Source organism: Rhinolophus sinicus, chromosome X (assembly GCF_036562045.2).
Source record: "Rhinolophus sinicus isolate RSC01 chromosome X, ASM3656204v1, whole genome shotgun sequence".
In the NCBI taxonomy this organism is placed as follows: Eukaryota; Metazoa; Chordata; class Mammalia; order Chiroptera; family Rhinolophidae; genus Rhinolophus; species Rhinolophus sinicus.
Window position 1 is genome coordinate 13,973,997 of NC_133768.1, and position 18,726 is coordinate 13,992,722.

Sequence of the window (18,726 nt, forward strand, 5' to 3'; positions counted from 1 at the left end):
TCCTGACACAGGCACCTGGCTAGTGACCTTAGTCTTGAGAAAGTTAGTCTGTAAGCATCTTCCATCTTGGCAAAGATCCAGATTGAAAATCCTTGAGGGTCCAAGTTCTCAGAAAGGAGCCTCCTCACCCTTTAACAACGGAAAACTGTTGCTGCAAACCCAGTGAGCAAGGCTTGCTTGTGGGCCCAGGCCTTTCCAGCTTCCTGTACAAGCTAAGCTACAAGCTAGGGGATGCCTCACACTCAAGTAAGTGTATGGAGCTGAAGTGACAACCTCAGTTTGGGGGACAAGAAAAATAGAGCAAGGAAAACATTGCACAGTCCCCAAGGGAAGGCAGGCAGGGAGCCCAGCTATGTTACAACTGACATTGGTCACTCTTCTAGATGCCCGTTCCCCTGTCTGGCTGTACCCAGAATCACCAGGAGAGCTATAAAAACTCCTGGTACCCAGGCCTGGGCCACACAGACTCCCATGTCACTGGTCATGGGGGGGCGGGTTTGGAAAGTCCAGGGGATTCTCACGAGTATCAGACTGAGGTGCACCGCTATTCACGCCATGCGGGTCAGTCATAGGATCATCGCATTCATTCTCACATCACCTGGGCACGTTCATGTTAACCGCTGGTTTATGTGCAGGGAAGCGAGCAGGCCGAAGAGGCCGTGAAGTGGCTTTAATGCAACCTACAGCACCGCCACCCACAGCCCACAAGACACAGGACGGACACAGCCTTTTCATGGAACAGCACCCACCCTGAGGCGTGCAGCACACTCTGATGGTTCCCATTGACTCCATTGAATCTCCAAGAAACCCCCAATGGGCTGGATTTCACCAGGCACCGCTAATGGTGACCATTCCCAGCGTGAAATGCTGGGGGCTGCAGAGCCCAGATGTGAAACCCCACACTTGACTAAGACCCGTGTACTTGCTGCCTTCCTCTCTCCCACCCCCAGCCCCCACAGGGGCCACAATGGACTTATTGGCTCCAAGGCCTTCAGAACACCTCTAGGGACAGAGCAAGTTTGAGGAACATGTTTTCTTATAAGGACAGGGAAAGGCCCAGAAGGGGCTGTGTCCTAGAGGTGATGAGACTAGATCCCACCGACTGGATCCCAAACACACAGAGATGTATGCACGTGTGTGTGTGTGTGTGTGTGTGTGTGTGTGTGTCTTTGTCTGTGTCTATGTGTGTATCTGTGTGTGTCTTTGTGTGTGTGTGTCTGTGTCTCTGTGTGTGTGTCTGTGTCTGTGTGTGAGAGACGGTGTGTGTGAGAAACAGAGACTGAGGGGAAGATGGGGCTGCGATGGGAGCTGTGAACAGGAAAGAACCCGGGAAGGAGACAGGTAAATACAAGCAAACATCTCCCCATTGTTGTGTGACCTATAGAAGGTGACCTCAGCAAGGTACATCTGGCCATCTGACCGAGGCTAGTCTTGAACTGGGACTCTGGTGGAGACCGAGGGAGCTAGGGACGGAGGGCGGCCCAGCTCCAGGAGCAGGTGGCAAGGAGCTTGGTCCCCAGGCTGACACCTCATCCTGCCCCTTCGGACGACAGTGGCCACCAGGGGTAGAACTAGGGACCTCTCCTCTCTTGCCTTCTTTGTGGCAGTGACCTGAGTCCCATGTCGTTTCCTGGCCGAGGTGCATGGCCCCTGGGTGCCTGTGGGTGGGGGGACCCACCCATACCCCATCACCGTTCACACCTCAGAGAGTGGCCACAGCACACACAGCTCTCCCCACCAGACCCAGAACTTTCCGATCCTGAGCGCAAGGCCACAGGGAATCTGCAGCCTGGAATCCAGATCACAGGCCATCAAGAATTCTGGTTCCCTCCCCCTGTTCTTAACCTGACATTTGAATGCTGAGAAAGCAAATGGGAGAGACTGACATTTAAAAGCTCTGCCTGAAAGCTCACCTAAGCCCCCTGCAAAAAGCTGGGCTTCCCAGACCTCAGGCAATCTTTAAAGTAGCTGCTTCTACCATTTGAAAGAAAAGTGTGCTTGTGCTTGACCGTTTGCTGGCTGTAATTAACCCAACAACTTGGCCACCCTCAGAGGGACACCTACTCTACTGAGAACAGCCCAGAAAAAGGCAGATGTCAAGTATAGCACAGGGAATATAGTCAATAATGTTGCAACAACTACATATAATGCCAGGTGGGTACTAATTGGGGGGAATCACTTTGTAAATCATATAAATGTCTAATCATATGCTATACACCTGAAACTAATATAAAATAATCTTGAATGTCAACTGTAATTGAAAAAAACAATTTTAAAAAAGGTAGATTGAAATGGCTGGAGTCGCCCCCAAGGAAAATACCGGGATGGGGTTACGTGGAGGGTACTGTGCAGAGTGGATGGTGGGTGCTGTTCGCTGAGAGCTCTCCTCCCCACCCTCCGTGGCTGCCAGAACGATCAGTCCAGAATGCAGGTCTGGCTGTGCGACCCCCTCATTTATAACCCTTTCATTGCTTCCCACAGCCCTTGGGGTCCCATCCAAAGCTGACCCAACAACCTTCCCGTTCCCGGCCTTGTTCAGCTCTCTAGAACCCATGCTGGAATTTATTTCAAAATGAAAGTCTTCTTTAGTATCAAGGCCACACAGCTGCTTTCCTGGGCTCCAGTATAATGGGGGTGAGCTGTGAACAGGATGTAGAAAAGGGAGCAGCAGGGCCGAGGGGAGGGCAAGGCAGGAATAAAGGAGCAGATACTTTCAGCCCCCGCCACGTGAAGCTGCTTCCTGGCCGCATCTCCCTGAATTCTCAGACCCCTAGGGGAAGGGGTGCCCCCCAACTCAGAGCTGAAGTAATGTGACCAAAGTCACACAGACAGAAAATGGTGGGTGGGGGAGGGGAAGTCCTAAGCCTGAATCCCTTGGGTACGTCTTTCTCTCTCAGACCTCTTTGTCACATACCTGGAAACTCTGATGCTCTCGGGCCCAGAAGATGCTCCAAAAGGAGGCACAAGGAAAGCAGCCAGGGGCCCTTTGTGGCCAGGGTGGTGTGGGAGGCACCTGCCCTGAGAACATGGGGCCTCAGCACAGCCAGCGGCCTTGCACAGATCCGCACACCAGGGCTCCCCACCATGGAGCTCAGGGAACCCTGGAGAAGGCCACCTTCTGTTTAATGTCATCCTCTCCCATTAAATTCGGATTTTGTAGCGGTTTCAAGTCCGTGTACCGACTTTCCATCCTGGAATCCTCTTCCGTGACTTCACGGGGCTGAGCCCCACTGGCTGCTGCCCAGGTACCTGCACGTGCCCAGGATGGCTGCAGAAGCCCTGGAACCGTGCCATCAAGCTCCAGGACTCATCCCACCAAGGACTGGACCCTCGCCCTGTCCAGCCCAAGGCCTGCACCGGGAGCAGATCAAGCCTCGTCCTTCTGCTGAGCCTGAGGCCGGCTCCACTGAAGTCCACCCCAGCGGGTCCTCCTACTTCTCATCTCCCTCCGGGCAAGTTCTCTTCCAAACACATCCACTCCAGCCCCTCCCCTTCCTTCCTGTGGGTGTAAAGGGAAGAGTTCCTTGTGCCTGAGCTCCAGCCCTCCGTCTACACACCGGAAACCCCAGGCCCTTTCCCCTGACTGGAACTCAAGAGTTGGGCCAACCTCTCCAAGGAAAATAAAACCCCTGGCTGAAGGCTTACCGCACCCATTCAGGTGTGGCTGTTCTCCTACTGCACCCATTCAGGTGTGGCTGTTCTCCTACTGCACCCATTCAGGTGTGGCTGTTCTCCTACCGCACCCATTCAGGTATGGCTGTTCTCTTATGGCACCTCTTTAGGAACTTGTCTAAATATTTGTAATTAATTTAGTGAAATTCTGTATATATTGAACTTGCTTGAATTTAGACATCTCTAAAAAATAAGCTTTGTCTTCGTATTTTGGATACTTACCTTTCTTAAACATTTTATTCTGGGAATTTTCAAACATACACAAGAATACAGGGAATCATATAAAGAACTTCCATGTATTCATCACCTGGACTCAACATAACAACGCAGGGCTAATCCCATTCCATCTACACCCCATTCCCTGTTGGATTATTTCAAAACAGTCCCAGATAGCATCTCATTTCATCTGTAAAACTTCAGTATGCATTTCTGAGGTCATCCCCCATTCAAAACACTACCATGAGCACTGTCATAAATGAGTAACTCTTTAATATCATCTAATATCCACTGGGTGTTCACCTCCTGGATTCTCTCATCAATGCCTTTTTACTGTTGGCTTCTTTTAATCAGGATCTAAACAAGGGCCAAGTGTGGCATTTAGATGTCGTCTTTAAGACTGTGTTAATCTATAATCACTCCAACTTGCTTTTTTCCTTGCTGTATGCAAAGAACTTAAATGTCTTGCTAAACGTGATGCCTTCATCCTAGCATTAGCTTCTACCTAAAGGTAAAATGTACATTTGTGGCTTTCTGCTTATGATAGGAGATAGACTGCACATTTCAAAGTCTCGGTCATTGTGAATTTTTGGCAGACCTGATTAGATTGCTTCTGTTTTAATTTGTACTGTGGTTATTACAAAGCTCAGACTAGCTCGGCCGTTTTCTTGCTGTTCACATGGACTTGCATTATTAGTCTTTAGTTCTCTGTTTCTTTGCATAAACCTTTTAAAATAACCTGTTCTGCTTTTGAGAATTAAGTTTTTTGTCTCACGCCACCCACTTTTCACATTTTAACATCTATGAAATTGATTGCTCATTGTAATTGACGGCAATAGTTTAATAGGTGGTATTATTCTTTTCTATTTAGTTCATACAAGGGTGCCATCTTATAATCAAAGTTTTACATCTGACTAAACATACTAATTTATTTAAACAAGGGAACATAAAGACCCCTTCTTCCGAACTTCTACTCTTCCCTCTGAACAGTGGGCAGAATGACATTCGGAGCGAGACTGACCAGTCAGGGTTTGAGTAGGGACAAACAAGCCATTTTGTTTTCAGAATTGAAGTGGTTTAATACAGAACCAGAAGCTTACCCAGCTGCTGGAAGGCAGGGGACCAAGGCAAGGAAGGGTTTCCAAAGATCCAGGAGAGCAAGGTGGCAGGGATGCTCCCTCAATGGGAGAATGACTGAAGTGGGTGAATCTCAAGACGACATCCAGAAGCTATTGGATTCTTCTGATGCCCAAAGGCCGGTCCTGAAGAGCTACCAGTAGGAAGTTGATTCTCCTTCCCACTCTTAGTAGAATCGAACCCACTCTACCTTTAAGGAAACATGGTAAATGCTGCTTCCAGGCTTTGTGCCTCTGAGCACCGGGGAGAACTTGGAAGGGCTGGCTGGGGTGGTCATGACTACTACCACCACCCAGCACTTTGGGACACTTCCCATTAGTCAATCCATACATTAAATGTAAAAGAGCTTTACTTCTCTCATCTTATATAAATCTAAAAAAGGAACATGCAATATATCCAACCTGCTCCCGATAGATTTTCTCTGCCTCATGGAGTATGTCCCCTCCAACCCGTCATCAAGGAACGTGAGCAGCCCAGGCAGGTGGAGCGGGGCCTGCAGAGGCCATAACCTGCCCTGGCCACTCCGTTGCCCCTGACAAATTATTTCTACAAACAAATGAGCTTCACTAAGCGCTCTGGTTCTTTGACTAAAGAGCAGGACACAGAATGACAAGTATTATGACACTTATCACTCACAATTGCTTGGTGCTCACATGCTGTGTCATAAGCAGCCTGAGGCTCTCCTTTCCGTGGATGGAGGGTCACCTCAACTATGTTCTAAGCAGCTTGAGGGAGGAGCTAAGTCCCTTATTTCTGAAGGATCTCCCCTCAGTGCTGAGTGCGCTCAAGTCAGGGAAGATGGTTCTGTAACACCAAAATTGCCTCTAGTAGAGCAGGCAGGGTGGACAAGCTCAAGCTGAGTCTGCACTCACTGGGGAGAGGTGCTTTCAAGGCTCAGTGTCATCAAAACTGCTGGACAAGAGGGAACGTGGGGAGGGAAGGAAGGGAAAAGTGTCTGCCATGCATTTTGAAGGTGGGCCCTGGTTAGCACGTCCTCCCTCCCCTCGAGCCCCCTCATTCCCTGGATCAGCCTCACAGGACTTAGACATACAAGCAAGGCCCAGCGTCACACCGTGGAAACTGCCCCAGAAACAGAACTGGGCTTCACTTCCTCAGCCCACTACGAGTACAGTCCCTCCTGTAGCTTGAAAAAGCAGCGCTTTCCCCCCAATTACATTGTTCCTAGTCATAATGTTCAATTTTCCATTTCTAATATTACAGAAGGGCATGCATGGCTTTTTCATGCTTACAGAGGGGGCCCGGATTGAAGTCTGGGAAATCCTTCTCTGGAACATGTACTACAAGATATTCCCCTGGTCAGAAATCACGCAGACGAAAGAAAGCAAATACTCAATGTGCCTGAGTTGCAATTCTGTTGGCTAGTGTCCAAGGATGGACTGAGAGGCAAAACTAGAGGCAAGTTCACAGGAGGCTAACATGCTATTCTCTGGACTTCAAATTGACCAACCTGACAGTGAACAAACACGTGGCTCTGAACGACCCAAGTGTGGCCAGCAAATGGACCTCATGCCAGTCACCTGAGAATCACCCCTGGAGCCTGTTAGGGCCCCGTCACCTCCAGGAACTACAGGACACACTGCTGAGAAGCAACAGCAGGAAGTTTCTGGGTTCCCAGGCACCGAGCAGCAGCTGCTGGGAGGATGGGATGAGGGGTCGGGTCCTGAAGGCGACTCAAGCACAACCCTGAGCTTCTAACCCTTTCCACCAAGTGAGCTGGGAGAGCTGAAGACAAGACGCTTTGACTGCTGGCCCATGGGAATAAAAGTAGCCACAATTGCCAGTCAGACGCATGAACTCAGGCGGACGATATCTGGGGGCACTGCATTTTCTAGCATACTCGCTTCCTCAGTAACACTGCAAGTAAGGTTTTGAGCACAGATAAAGCTCACTGATTTAACTTCTGACTTCCCCTGGGGTCTCGTTTAAGGCCCCTTCAAGAGATCAGCCCTTTGCTCCTAGGAATCTGTTTACCAATAGAATGAGGTCAAGTGTTAAAATTCAAGTATTTGGACATACAAAACCACAAACTTTTTAGAGTGTTTCTTTATCAATAATGCGGTGAAAGCAAACAAAATGAAACCTGAAGCTTTGACACCAATAGTTGCAGTTATTTAACTTTATTATATTTTAAAATCTGACAACCATAAAACATAGTATTTATACAAACACCTGAGGACTGTTCAACTGAGCACAGCATCTTCACACAAACAATTTGAGAGAAGACTAAATAAACTTAAATTAGAATTTTATCTTGTAACAAAAAAGCAATTAAGGTAGATGAAACCATCCTTTAAATAGTTTCATTCTTGTATAAAGTACATTTGGTTTTCTTAAAAGAAAATGTACATTCTTGCCCCTGGTGTGTATTTTATTGGCATTTACAACAAATGGCTAATACTTTTAGCACAGAGTTTCATAGCTTATAAACATGACTCCAAAGTTATACAGAGTAATAACAATAAACATATAGCACCATTTCCCTTGAAATTTCTAACTTTAAAAATAAAGCCCTAAAATGATCATCCTCCAAAATGTAGCAGAATGGCTCAGAACTAAGCAAATTAACTAGGAACACTGCATAGGACAGAGAATTTCACTGTGTGGAAACCAATCTATGGACACAGTTTCTTAACCCCTGAAGACTAAGCTGAGAGGTATTGGTAAGAGCAAATTATGCACATATTTTTTTACAGAATAAAAATGTCTAACTATATAAATAGTTTATCATTACCTCTGTGGCAGTGTAAAGTGCCATATTAAATTCAAAAAGGATAGTTTGCTTGTTTGTATACTTATAGCTATAGAATATATAAATATGGTATAGTATCAATATGAAGAATAAATGCAGACAACAAAATATATATCTTTTAAAAATTTGGGCACAGGTTTCTTTATATAGAGATGTGAGAAATGAATGCCTAGTTAAATGTCTAAATTTAGCAAAAATATGTAGTTTTAAAATAATAGGTGTTTTACTGAAAAAAAATCAGACTCCATCCAAGCCACCCTTGTAGTATAATATCTCCTGCATAAAACTATCCTATAACTGTTTAAGAATCATCAAAAACTGGTAAGAACACTTTATGAAAGTTTATAAGCTTGTTTTTTTCCTTTAAATAGGAACAAATACAACATACAGAGAAATACTAACAAAAGGAAAACAATTTATATGGCCATTCCCTTTCTGGAAACTGGTAGAACACGAACGGAACACTGCAGTTAACAGACATACACTATCTGAAAAAGAGACAGCATCTGCAGTTGCATCTTGAAATTCTCTTCTAAGGAAAGCTTCTCACGGATTATTCATTAGACAACTTGTCAATCCCTGATACTTTCCCCTTTGGATTTAGCTGTTTTGGTTTTATATATAAACATTAACTGAAATCAAAGGTGTTTTTCTGTTTCCTACATGAAGTATATTTGTCAACTGTATGATAAAATAATAAAAAGATATAGAGAACAAACTACCAATGTAAATATGCTAATATTAACATGTTAAATGGCTTATAAAGAAGCAGACTGGACTAGACCGTAGTTCTGCAATTCTGGATATAATAAATTTTTTTCGGAACTGTCTAGAAAACTAAAACTGCTAAGAGAATAAAAATACTTTTAAATTATTAAGTTACCATGACAACTGAGATTTATATCTAATCTAAAATTACACATTTTTCAATTGTGTTTTCCTTTTTTAAGTTTGTCAATATAGTAACATAACTTTAAGGCTGGCCCCAACTTCAGCCCCAGATACTTCATCATAACATCACTTTTGAGTAGTAGCAGAGCCTTCCCATCAATTTCCTACAGAGAGAAAGAAATTATAATTAATAATGCTTTCGTATTTTGTCATAACTTATTTATATATAGGAACATGTAAAATAGAGAGCAGCTGTGTATTCTTGATACATATTCTCTGAATACACATTTATTTCCTGAAGCTATTTAAAATGCAATTTATACCCAGGAGAGGGATTGCTGGGTCATATGGCAATTCTATTCGGCTGACAATTGTCACCCCAATAAATTTAATAAAATAAAAAAAATACAATTTATAGTCAAGCATCATTTGGTAATTTCTAAATTCACTTCAAATTTTAGGAAAAAGGAAATTTAACGCAAAAATGGCCCAAGCATCAAACTATCTGATTTTAAATACTATGTATCAAAAAAAATACTACGTTATCTATGACAAAGGGTAGAAAACTATGACCAGTAGAAATGAATTTCAGATGGTCATTAACTTTCTTAGAAAGGCTAGAAATATGAGTATGCCAGCATCAATGCAAACTGTATGTGCTATAGTGTTATGCTGAAAGTCATCAGGTGTCTGAAGCTAATTAAGTGCTAAAAATAATCACTAATTTTCTTACAATACTGAAAAGGATACATCAGATATTTGGTCACAAATATGATGTATTAGAATAGACTATAAACATATTAATAGACACAAGGCATCCTCCTAAAATTCTTTATTTCCTTAATTAACCAATTTATGTCACGGAAGTATATTATTTGGTATTCATGAGTTCCATTTAAAATGAAGCTGCACTTAATCTTATAGTTGCTGGATTCATCGGGCATCCTAACAAGGACACCCTGTCACAGCCTGTGGTCCGCCCCCTACTGACGGTCCTAGGGCAGAGCAGGGAGCAGGTGGGGAAGAGGATCCTTGTAGCTGTTCTTACAAAGGAGAAGACACCTAAGAATGACCATGCTGAATTATCTTCTCTTGAAAACTTGAAGACTTGTAGTATTTCAGGTACTCGGGGACTCATTTAAAGCATAGATCCAGCCTCTACCACTTAAGGATCTAACGTGGGCAAAGTAACCTTTCTCATATATGGAAAAAAAATCAGTCTACAGGGTCCCCCCCACCATCCACACTCATCAGCATCCAAGTAAAGGGGCTGCACAGAGGTCATTCAAAGGCATTACGGCAGGAAAACCGGATGAAAAGATACATTACATGTTGCCTGAAGAGGTCGGTGTGGGGGCCGGATATCTGAGGATCTTTTTGTTTCATAAATTCTATCACTTCATCCACAGACCAGGTTGAAGGGTCCTTATAGAAGCGTTGTTCAGGTACAGCTACATAATTTGAAGCTTTAATGGGGGGAAAAAAGACAAATCATACTTGACCTGATCATTATCCTGAAAGAAGAGATGTTAAGTTCGGAGAAATGGTTTCATTCCTGGAACCATCTGTTAAATATCCCGGCAAGGACCCAGGACTCCACGTGTAAAATCCAGTGAAAGCCTAGATAAAGACGACGTGAGGATGGCTACCCACGAGCATCCCATCTGATCTCCCCTGAACAATAAAAGAATCCTCAGAAGTTATCTTAAAGCTTCAAAGATCATAAAACACACTGAGCAATCCGAGGTCTCTTTGGCTACAGGCAAATACAGTAAAAGATCTGTTACTTGGGTTAAATTAGGTTAATCTCAGCTAACCTATTGCTCTCTTTTTAAATATTTCAATGAATTTCTCTCTCTCCCCTTGATGTGTCTAGATCAGGTTTATTTTAGTAGCCAAATACAATGGAGGTGTCCCAAATTGAGTTTAACAACTGCTTACATTTCTTCACTTAAATCAATGAATTTCAGTAACTCCATTATTTTGAGAACCAAATTATTCTTTTACCGAATCGTTCCCACGTACTCAATATGGACATTTTTAGGATTACCTTACTCTTTAAATTCCTGTCTCTCAAGGCTTACATGCTCATCTGAATTTTGACGAAAACAAGATCTTCTGCTTAGCTAGGTCAGAAGTAACTTTAACATTATATTCAATACCTCTTTCAAGTTTAATTGCATATAATAGATATTTTGGTTGAAGGTTTATACGTTGAAAAAAGAAATAGCTGAGACATGAAACAATTTAAGTGCTCAGACCTCGAAGTTTTAGCTGTGCTGTTCACTAAGTTGTGCTAAAACTGCTGTGTCTGGACAAGTACTCATTTACTCAACCAGAGCACTCGACTCCCTTAAGTTAGTGTGTGATAACAGAAGTGAGTTTTATAATTCGCTAGGAAGATTTGTGTCTCTAACCAAGGACCGTCCACACAATTTCTGTGTGAATCAGACACAGGTATACCTTTTCTTTCCTATCATCTGGGCTCTGGCACTTTAGGGACATTTTAATAGAAGATAAAAGAATACAGGATGGTCCATTTTTTGTGTGTGTGGCTCAGAATTTTCTTTCCTTTTTCAGTATCACAACTTTGATGTGAAACAAAACCTCTTTACTAAAATATATCCTTCCTTCCACTTGTCAGAGATAAAAATGTTGCTTATATCTACCAAGAAAAGCTACTGGGCTGAATCAACTGAAATAAAAACGATGATGGTGTAGACCATGCCTTACCTAAGGCATTCTAACAATTTAGACAGAAAAGTCTTCTCCTTTAACTCAAGAAAGACTCAATTTAACATAAAGCTACTGGCAAGGTAAATCATACCTCTAAATTATGTTTCTGTGGTATTTCTGGTTTCTGTCATAAGTATTTGATATAGTTATGTCTTAAATAATGTATAACTAGATTTACAGATTATTACAGATAAACTCTAAGTAAAGATATGATTTCTGGTATAAAACTGTAATTTTATATTAAAAATGGAACTGTAAGATCATCTATTTTTAATCTATTATGGAAAAATAATTTAATTGGGCCCCTATCTTCAAAACAATCAGAGATGGTGGCAAACATTAACATCATCTTATTCAAATAATTACATGAAACAAACTCTGTAAACAATAATCAAAGTCCACTCATGCTTTTCTCCTGCATGTCTTTGTCTTATGTATACTAGGATATCAGTAAATATTTCTGAAATAAAGTGATTTGATTTTATCCCCAACAATGTTATTGGATTTCTTTCCTATAACGAATATCAACAATTTGCTTCATTCAAGTAATGGGGCAGGGCAGAAGGTTGTGTGAACATTACCGGCAATAGGTGTAGACTCAGCTTCAAATAACAGTTCTAATACCTTCAAGAAAATAATAGTAATGACACCTCTAGACGGTTTCCAAGTGAAATGCTTACCTATTCTCTAGAGATGCAAGCAGGACAGCAGTTAAGAGTACAGCCCTGGAGCCAGAGTGCCTAGGTTCATGTACTGGCCCAGCTACTTTTCTAGCTGGGGGACACCTTAGTCAAGTGACTTTTCAGATTTTTCACCTAAAAATGTTTACCAGCACCTACACCTCAAGGAATTGTTGTGAAGATATAATGTATAAGACTATGTAAAATATTATGTGCCGGGCACATAATGTCAGATAGTGATGAAAATGACCATTTTTATTACTATTAAGTAAATACTAGTAAGTAATGTTATCATTATTAGTCATTCTACTAGGATCCTAGGAAGACCAGAAGCTAGCTTTCTCAAGCCCAAACACAGGCTACTTTGGCATGGCAGTGTTAGACATACATTTGGAAGTGAGATATTCAGCATTAGAGGCAACCTTTTAGAATCTTCTACTGAGAAGGCCTGTCTTCAAAATCTCGTATTTTGTGAAAATAACTAAGAATTCAGGGTATACTTCCCCTTTATGGAATAAATATCTATCCTCAGATTCCCTGCAAATACCTCCACTCTAAAAGCAGAGGCAATCTACACAGAGGCAAAGTTTAGCATCTGTAGTGGCTTGGCCCAGACAGTGAAGTGAAGGGGAAGACTCGACCGCCTCAATTTGGCATTTTCTCCAATGCGATACCATCTCAGGGGATGTTATTAGACATGGAAACCTTAAGGGGAAAAACAAATACATTGGTTGAGAATCACTGTTTTTAAATATACCTTCATTTTCGCTCTCCATTTGCCATCCAACTTCGTGAAAACTGCTCTGGGTAGATGATTCAGTTTCCGCTAGTTCTAACAGTGGGGTTCCCACCAGAGTTACAGTATTTGCACTGTCAGGATTCAAAAAATGTGCTGGATTTAGTGGTGAGTTCATGGGATCTTCAGGAAGCTCCTCCTCTCTGAGTATGCCATCTCCCTGAGAAAATGATAGTTCTACAAGAAAAAAGACAAAGGCAATTATCTTCAATAGACTTACAGTTCAAATGCTATTAAAAGGTCAAAAATCTCCTCATCTGCAACAACAGTTCACTTAAACCATGCTATACTGAACTACAAACCTCTAACATCCCTTCTTGGCATTTCTAGAAATGGACTCTATCCTGAAATCCAAATTGATTCTATGACATCACCTATATTTCTCAGGGAAACTATCTCTTGCAAAAGTCTTGCCACCAAGGCTGTGACCACCTCACTAAAGCACTCATTTTTAGAAATGACATTCTTCACAATTATTTGTTATGTGATTACACAGTTGGTTTCTAACATCTGCTGACTACTTGGGCACTTAAAACTTTCCATGGAGAAAGGTACTAGGTTTTTCTATTCCTCTTTCTTTTTTCCCCCCATTTCTCTTTCTAGCAGCTTTTAGCAGTACAAAGCTGAATGGAAAAATTTACTCTAATTGTTTGTTTTTAATCTAAAGAGAAACTAAAACTGTGCCCTTTTGAAGGGAATGAAGTGCTCAACAAAGCTGCCAAAGTATTAGCCTAACTGCCAAAATGATTTGAGCAAATACACCCCCCTATTTCCAACACCACCACCCAAGAGCATACATAAGTGGTACAGAGTGACTTTTCTGTCCAATCCTGGGACGTGTAAATACTATTTACCTGGAGAGGCATTTGTTTTGGGGAGCTTAGGAGAGAGAGTAGCAACATAAGGTAGAGGTTGCTGAGGAGGTCGTTTGGTGCTTTGTTTTTCTGTTATATCTTCTTTTACTGTTTTCAAAAAAAGTGTCTGTTATAACTAATATACTCTAGCATTTTCATATCAGCATAAAACACTTGTTTCTAAATCATATTCCTACTATGATTTCATCAACAATTTATCAATTATTTGATTTTTTATGAATAATGTGTTCATTTCATCCTATTAAATATTTCAGTGACACCATATTCAGGAGTTTTAAGCATTATGTCTAGGCTTTATTTATTCTAGGGCCATCACATATCTCTAAATATTTCAGGCGGCAGTGAGACAACCAATTATAATGTCTAAAAAGGCCTGGGAAAATTGCTCCCATGAGCAAGTAAAGTTAAGAATTAAGGGTGGTTAAGAAGAAGACAGGGTACAATGAACACCCCATTGTATAGGCAACAATCCTGGCCTAGGGCTACCCTTACAACAACTCTACTTCTTATTTATCATTCAACCAAATGCATTTCTACCTAAAGGACCACTCTTTAAGGCATGATGCTGAAAGTAAAGACAACTCAAATTATCAATTATACTCTAAATATTAATATCTTGATTTAACTACCAACTAAAGGGAAAAATAAAGTATAATAGAAATCTAAAAAGCCTAATAGACCTCATGAGAGAAGAAAGATTACAATGAGAAAGTACCAAAGTTGAACTTCATCTGGTCCAAAATGGCTAGGGACAGGCATGCCTCTCAAAACCATTTGATGAGCAACCTGCAGCCATCCCATTACTGACTGATCACCAACGAGTCTAAGAGAGCTCTTACCAGTTGCTTTTATTTTAAATCATGGATTATAAAACCAACAGGCAAAACATATTTCAATAAATGACAAATATTTCTACAGTTAATACATTTAAATTCCAAGATATTGACTTTTTTCATACTCATTTAATGATATAGAAAATTTGAATACTAAAGTATAGTATTCTATAGATATTTGTTTACCTAAGAATCTTAGCAAGATCAGAAAAAGTACTTATCTTTTACTGATAATAGTCTAATGCTTTCTGTGTGTAAAGTTAAAGAAGCTGGTGTATGGTCTACTATCTGGGGCTGATACAAACAAAATGTCTTGATTTCTGCTTCTGGGGATAATAGTAAGCTTAGGCATGGAACTGTTCCTGCCGAGATAACTAGATAAAGCCAGATCATTTAAAGTCACGATGGAGAGGCACTTCCAGGATGACTAAGAACTTCTGAAAATCCACTCCTTCATAAAAATAATGGAAATACTGGCAAAATTAACTTTTTTCAAAACTGTGGACATTAACTAAAGGATTACAACAATCCAAAAAGCGTTTATTCAAAAAACTGGCTGGATTTCAGAAAGAACAGCAAATTTTATGGCATTTTAGCTTCCTAAAACCACCCTTCACCCCAGTTTTATAGCAACTTTGCAAACCAATACCTTCACAACTATAGTATCTATGAAAAACAGTAGCGTAGCAGTCACTGGAGGGGACACAATAGGTTTGGAGCTCTCCAAAAGCCCCATCCCCAGAGAACTGTCACTATGTGACCAATCTTGCAAATAACTGAAACGCTCCGATCTCAGGGATTATTTTACTTGACCGGAATCAGAGCCTACTTTGTCTGAACAGCCCTATCTCCAAGGCATTGGTCAAAAAACAACAACAAATAAAAAAATTCAGTGGCAATTGTTTAACACTGTAGCTGTCTAAAGCAGTGCTACCAGTAGGGGCTGACAAGAAATGGACCAAAAAGCTTGAAAGGGAAAACTGGAGAATGAGATGTACATTTGGGGATTTTGAAAAGCACTGAGATATTCCTGGGAATCTAGAAAGCCTCACACATGCTCAGGAAAGTCCAGAGAAGGTCCTAAGTTTTCATTTCTTGCTGACCTTGAGGCTCTACACAAAGCAGACTTGTAAACTGCCTCCTAGAGTGTTTAAGGTAAATCCCAACATAGATGAGAGGGGGGGCGAGAGGGCGAGAGGGAGAGAGGGAGCGAGGGAGAGGGAGAGAGGGAGGGAGAGGGGGAGAGAGGGAGAGAGGGGGAAAGGGAGAGGGGGAGAGGGGGAGAGAGAGGGAAGGAGGGAGGGAAGGAGGGAGAGAGAGAGAGAAGAAGAGAGGGAGGGAGAGGGAAAGGGAGGGAGAGGGAAAGGGAGGGAGAGGGAGGGAAAGGGAGAGGGAGGGAGAGGATAGTTTGTATAGTTTGAAGAACAAGAAGAAAAAATGAGGAAAAATGAACAGATTTCAGAGAACTGTGGAACACCATGAAGCATACCAAAACACACACAATGGGAGAGACCCAGGAGAGGAGAGAAAGGGGCAGGCAGAGTATTTGAAGAAATAATGGCTGAAAGCTTTCCAAATTTGATGAAAAACATTAATCTGTATATCCAAAAAGCTCAACAATCTCCAACTCAAAGATATCCACACCTAGATAAAACACAAATTATCAAAAGTAAAAGACAAAGAGAATCTTGAAATCAACAAGAGAAAGCAAATCCATTAGGGGACTTTGAAAAGCACATAGGATGGATCCTCAGTAAGATTAGCAACTGACTACAAACTACAGAGGCTAGAAGTAAGTGGTATGACACATTTAAATCACTGAAACAAAAAGATTGATCAAGAATGCTATATCCAGGGCCGGCCTGATGGCTCAGGCGGTTAGAGCTCCGTGCTCCTAACTCTGAAGGCTGCTGGTTCGATTCCCACATGGGCCAGTGGGCTCTCAACCACAAGGTTAGGTTCAATTCCTCGAGTCCCGCAAGGGATGGTGGGCTGCGCCCCCTGCAACTAGCAACGGGCAACTGGACCTGGAGCTGAGCTGCGCCCTCCACAACTAAGACTGAAAGGACAACAAATTGACTTGGAAAAAAGTCCTGGAAGTACACACTGTTCCCCAATAAAGTCCTGTTCCCCTTCGCGCCCCCCCCCAAAAAAAAAACCAAAGAATTCTATGTCCAGTAAAACTAACCTTTAAAAACCTTTAAAACTAACCTTTAAAAATTCTCCATGAATAAAAACTAAGAATTCCTCACTTGCGCAGCTATCCTATAAGAAATACTAAAGGGACTCCTTCAAGTTAAAAAGAAAGCACACTAAGCAGTAGAGCAGTCCTCCCTTATCCATGGGAGGTATGTTCCAAGACCCCTAGTAGATGCCTGAAACCACGGCAAGTACCAAAGCCTCTATATACTATGATTTTTCTATACATACCTACTTATGATAAAGTTTAATTTACAAATTAGGCATAGTAAGAGATTAACAACAATAACTGAAAATAAAAGAGAACAATTATAATATACTATAGTAAAAGTTAAGTGAATGTGGTCTCTCAAAATATCTTGCTGTACTATACTCACCCCTTCTTGTGATGACCTGAGATGATACAATGCCTACATGATGAGATGAAGTGAGGAGAATGACGTAGACATTACGACATAGCGCTAGGCTACTATACGGGTTCCTTGAACACAAGCACTGTGATAACACACAGTGAATCTGGTAACTGAGACAGCTACTAAGTGACTAATGGGCAGGTAATATGTAGTGTGGTCACACTGACAAAGGGATGACTCATGTCCTGGGCAGGACAAAGTGAGATTTCATCACACTACTCAGAATGGTGCACAATTTAAAACTAATGAATTATTTATTTATGGAATTTTCCATTTAATATTTTCAGACCACAGTTGACCATGAGTAACTAAAACCATGGATAAGGGGATTGTACTGATAGTTTGATTTCACTGACATGTGGTATATAAACCAAAAACAACAAAAGAACAAGACAAACAAATGAGAAACAGAAACTCATAGACACAGACAATAGTTTAGTGGTTACCAGAGGTAAGGGGGGTGGGGGGTGGGGGGTGGGAGATGAAGGTAAGGGGGATCAAATATATGGTGATGGAAGGAGAACTGACTCTGGGTGATGAACACACAATGGGATTTATAGATGATGTAATAGAGAATTGTACACCTGAAAGCTATGTAATTTTACTAACAATTGTCACCCCAATAAATTTAAAAAAAAAAAGTGTAAAGATAACCTACAGAATAAGAGAAAACATGCAAACCATGTATCTTATATGGAACTTTTATCCAGAATATATAAAAAATTCTTTATGTATTGTATTTATATATAACAAGTATAACTATACAATATAATATATAATATGATACATATAAATGTATTATATTTCTATATAATAAAAAGACAAAAAAAACAATTAAAAATGGGCAGAAGATTTTAATACAGCTCTCCAAAGAAAATACACAAATAGCCAATAAGCACATGAAAAGATGCAAAGGAAACCACATGCAAATCAACAACATGCAAATCAAACCACGAGATGGCTTTCTGTTTTGATTCTGAAGTGAATTACAAATATAAGAAATTACTTTCCTGCTTTGAATGAACAAAAACAACTATATGTTATATATGTGTGTGTGTGTGTTGTTTACTTTGAGGAGCACACAAGGAAAAACTCTGAATTACACAAGGTTCTCAAGTTAATATGAAATGTTAATAGAATGTAATAAAAGCACAATATAAAATTTTGTATTTTCTCTTACCTGACTTATTTTGATCACTCTCCACAGTACTATGAGTATTACCTCTGTAAGCACTAAAAGGCTGGCTACTCAAAAGGTTATCACACTCCATGGTGTGGCATAACTTCTCAAGAAAACGAAGAGCAAATGACGCACTATTCACTGGAGGGAGGTTGACAGAATGAGTTTCTCCATCAAAGAAGGCTTTGGGAGAAAAAAGATGTAAGTTATACCATAGAAAAATGAGATCTACAATATCAACAAAAACGCCATCAATTTAGGCAACGTAATATAACTCTAATTTGTGTTTTTTGTTATTTATAAAGGAATAATCTTAAAATTATAAAAG

At 41.1% G+C, this 18,726-nt stretch overlaps 1 protein-coding gene across 2 annotated transcripts in view; it reads right to left on the reverse strand.

Moving 5' to 3' along the window:
• Positions 1-7,156: 7,156 nt before the first annotated feature.
• Positions 7,157-18,726, reverse strand: part of SCML2 (Scm polycomb group protein like 2) — a 71,550-nt gene continuing 59,980 nt past the window's right edge. For both annotated transcript variants that reach the window (XM_019755382.2, XM_074323703.1), the window contains 5 exons: positions 18,399-18,581; positions 13,753-13,860; positions 12,860-13,075; positions 10,016-10,152; positions 7,157-8,850 (listed from right to left, as the gene is read on the reverse strand). In XM_019755382.2, coding sequence (XP_019610941.1) covers positions 8,722-8,850; positions 10,016-10,152; positions 12,860-13,075; positions 13,753-13,860; positions 18,399-18,581 — 773 coding nt within the window. In that variant the 3' untranslated portion in view covers positions 7,157-8,721. The remainder of the gene's footprint in view (positions 8,851-10,015; positions 10,153-12,859; positions 13,076-13,752; positions 13,861-18,398; positions 18,582-18,726) is intronic.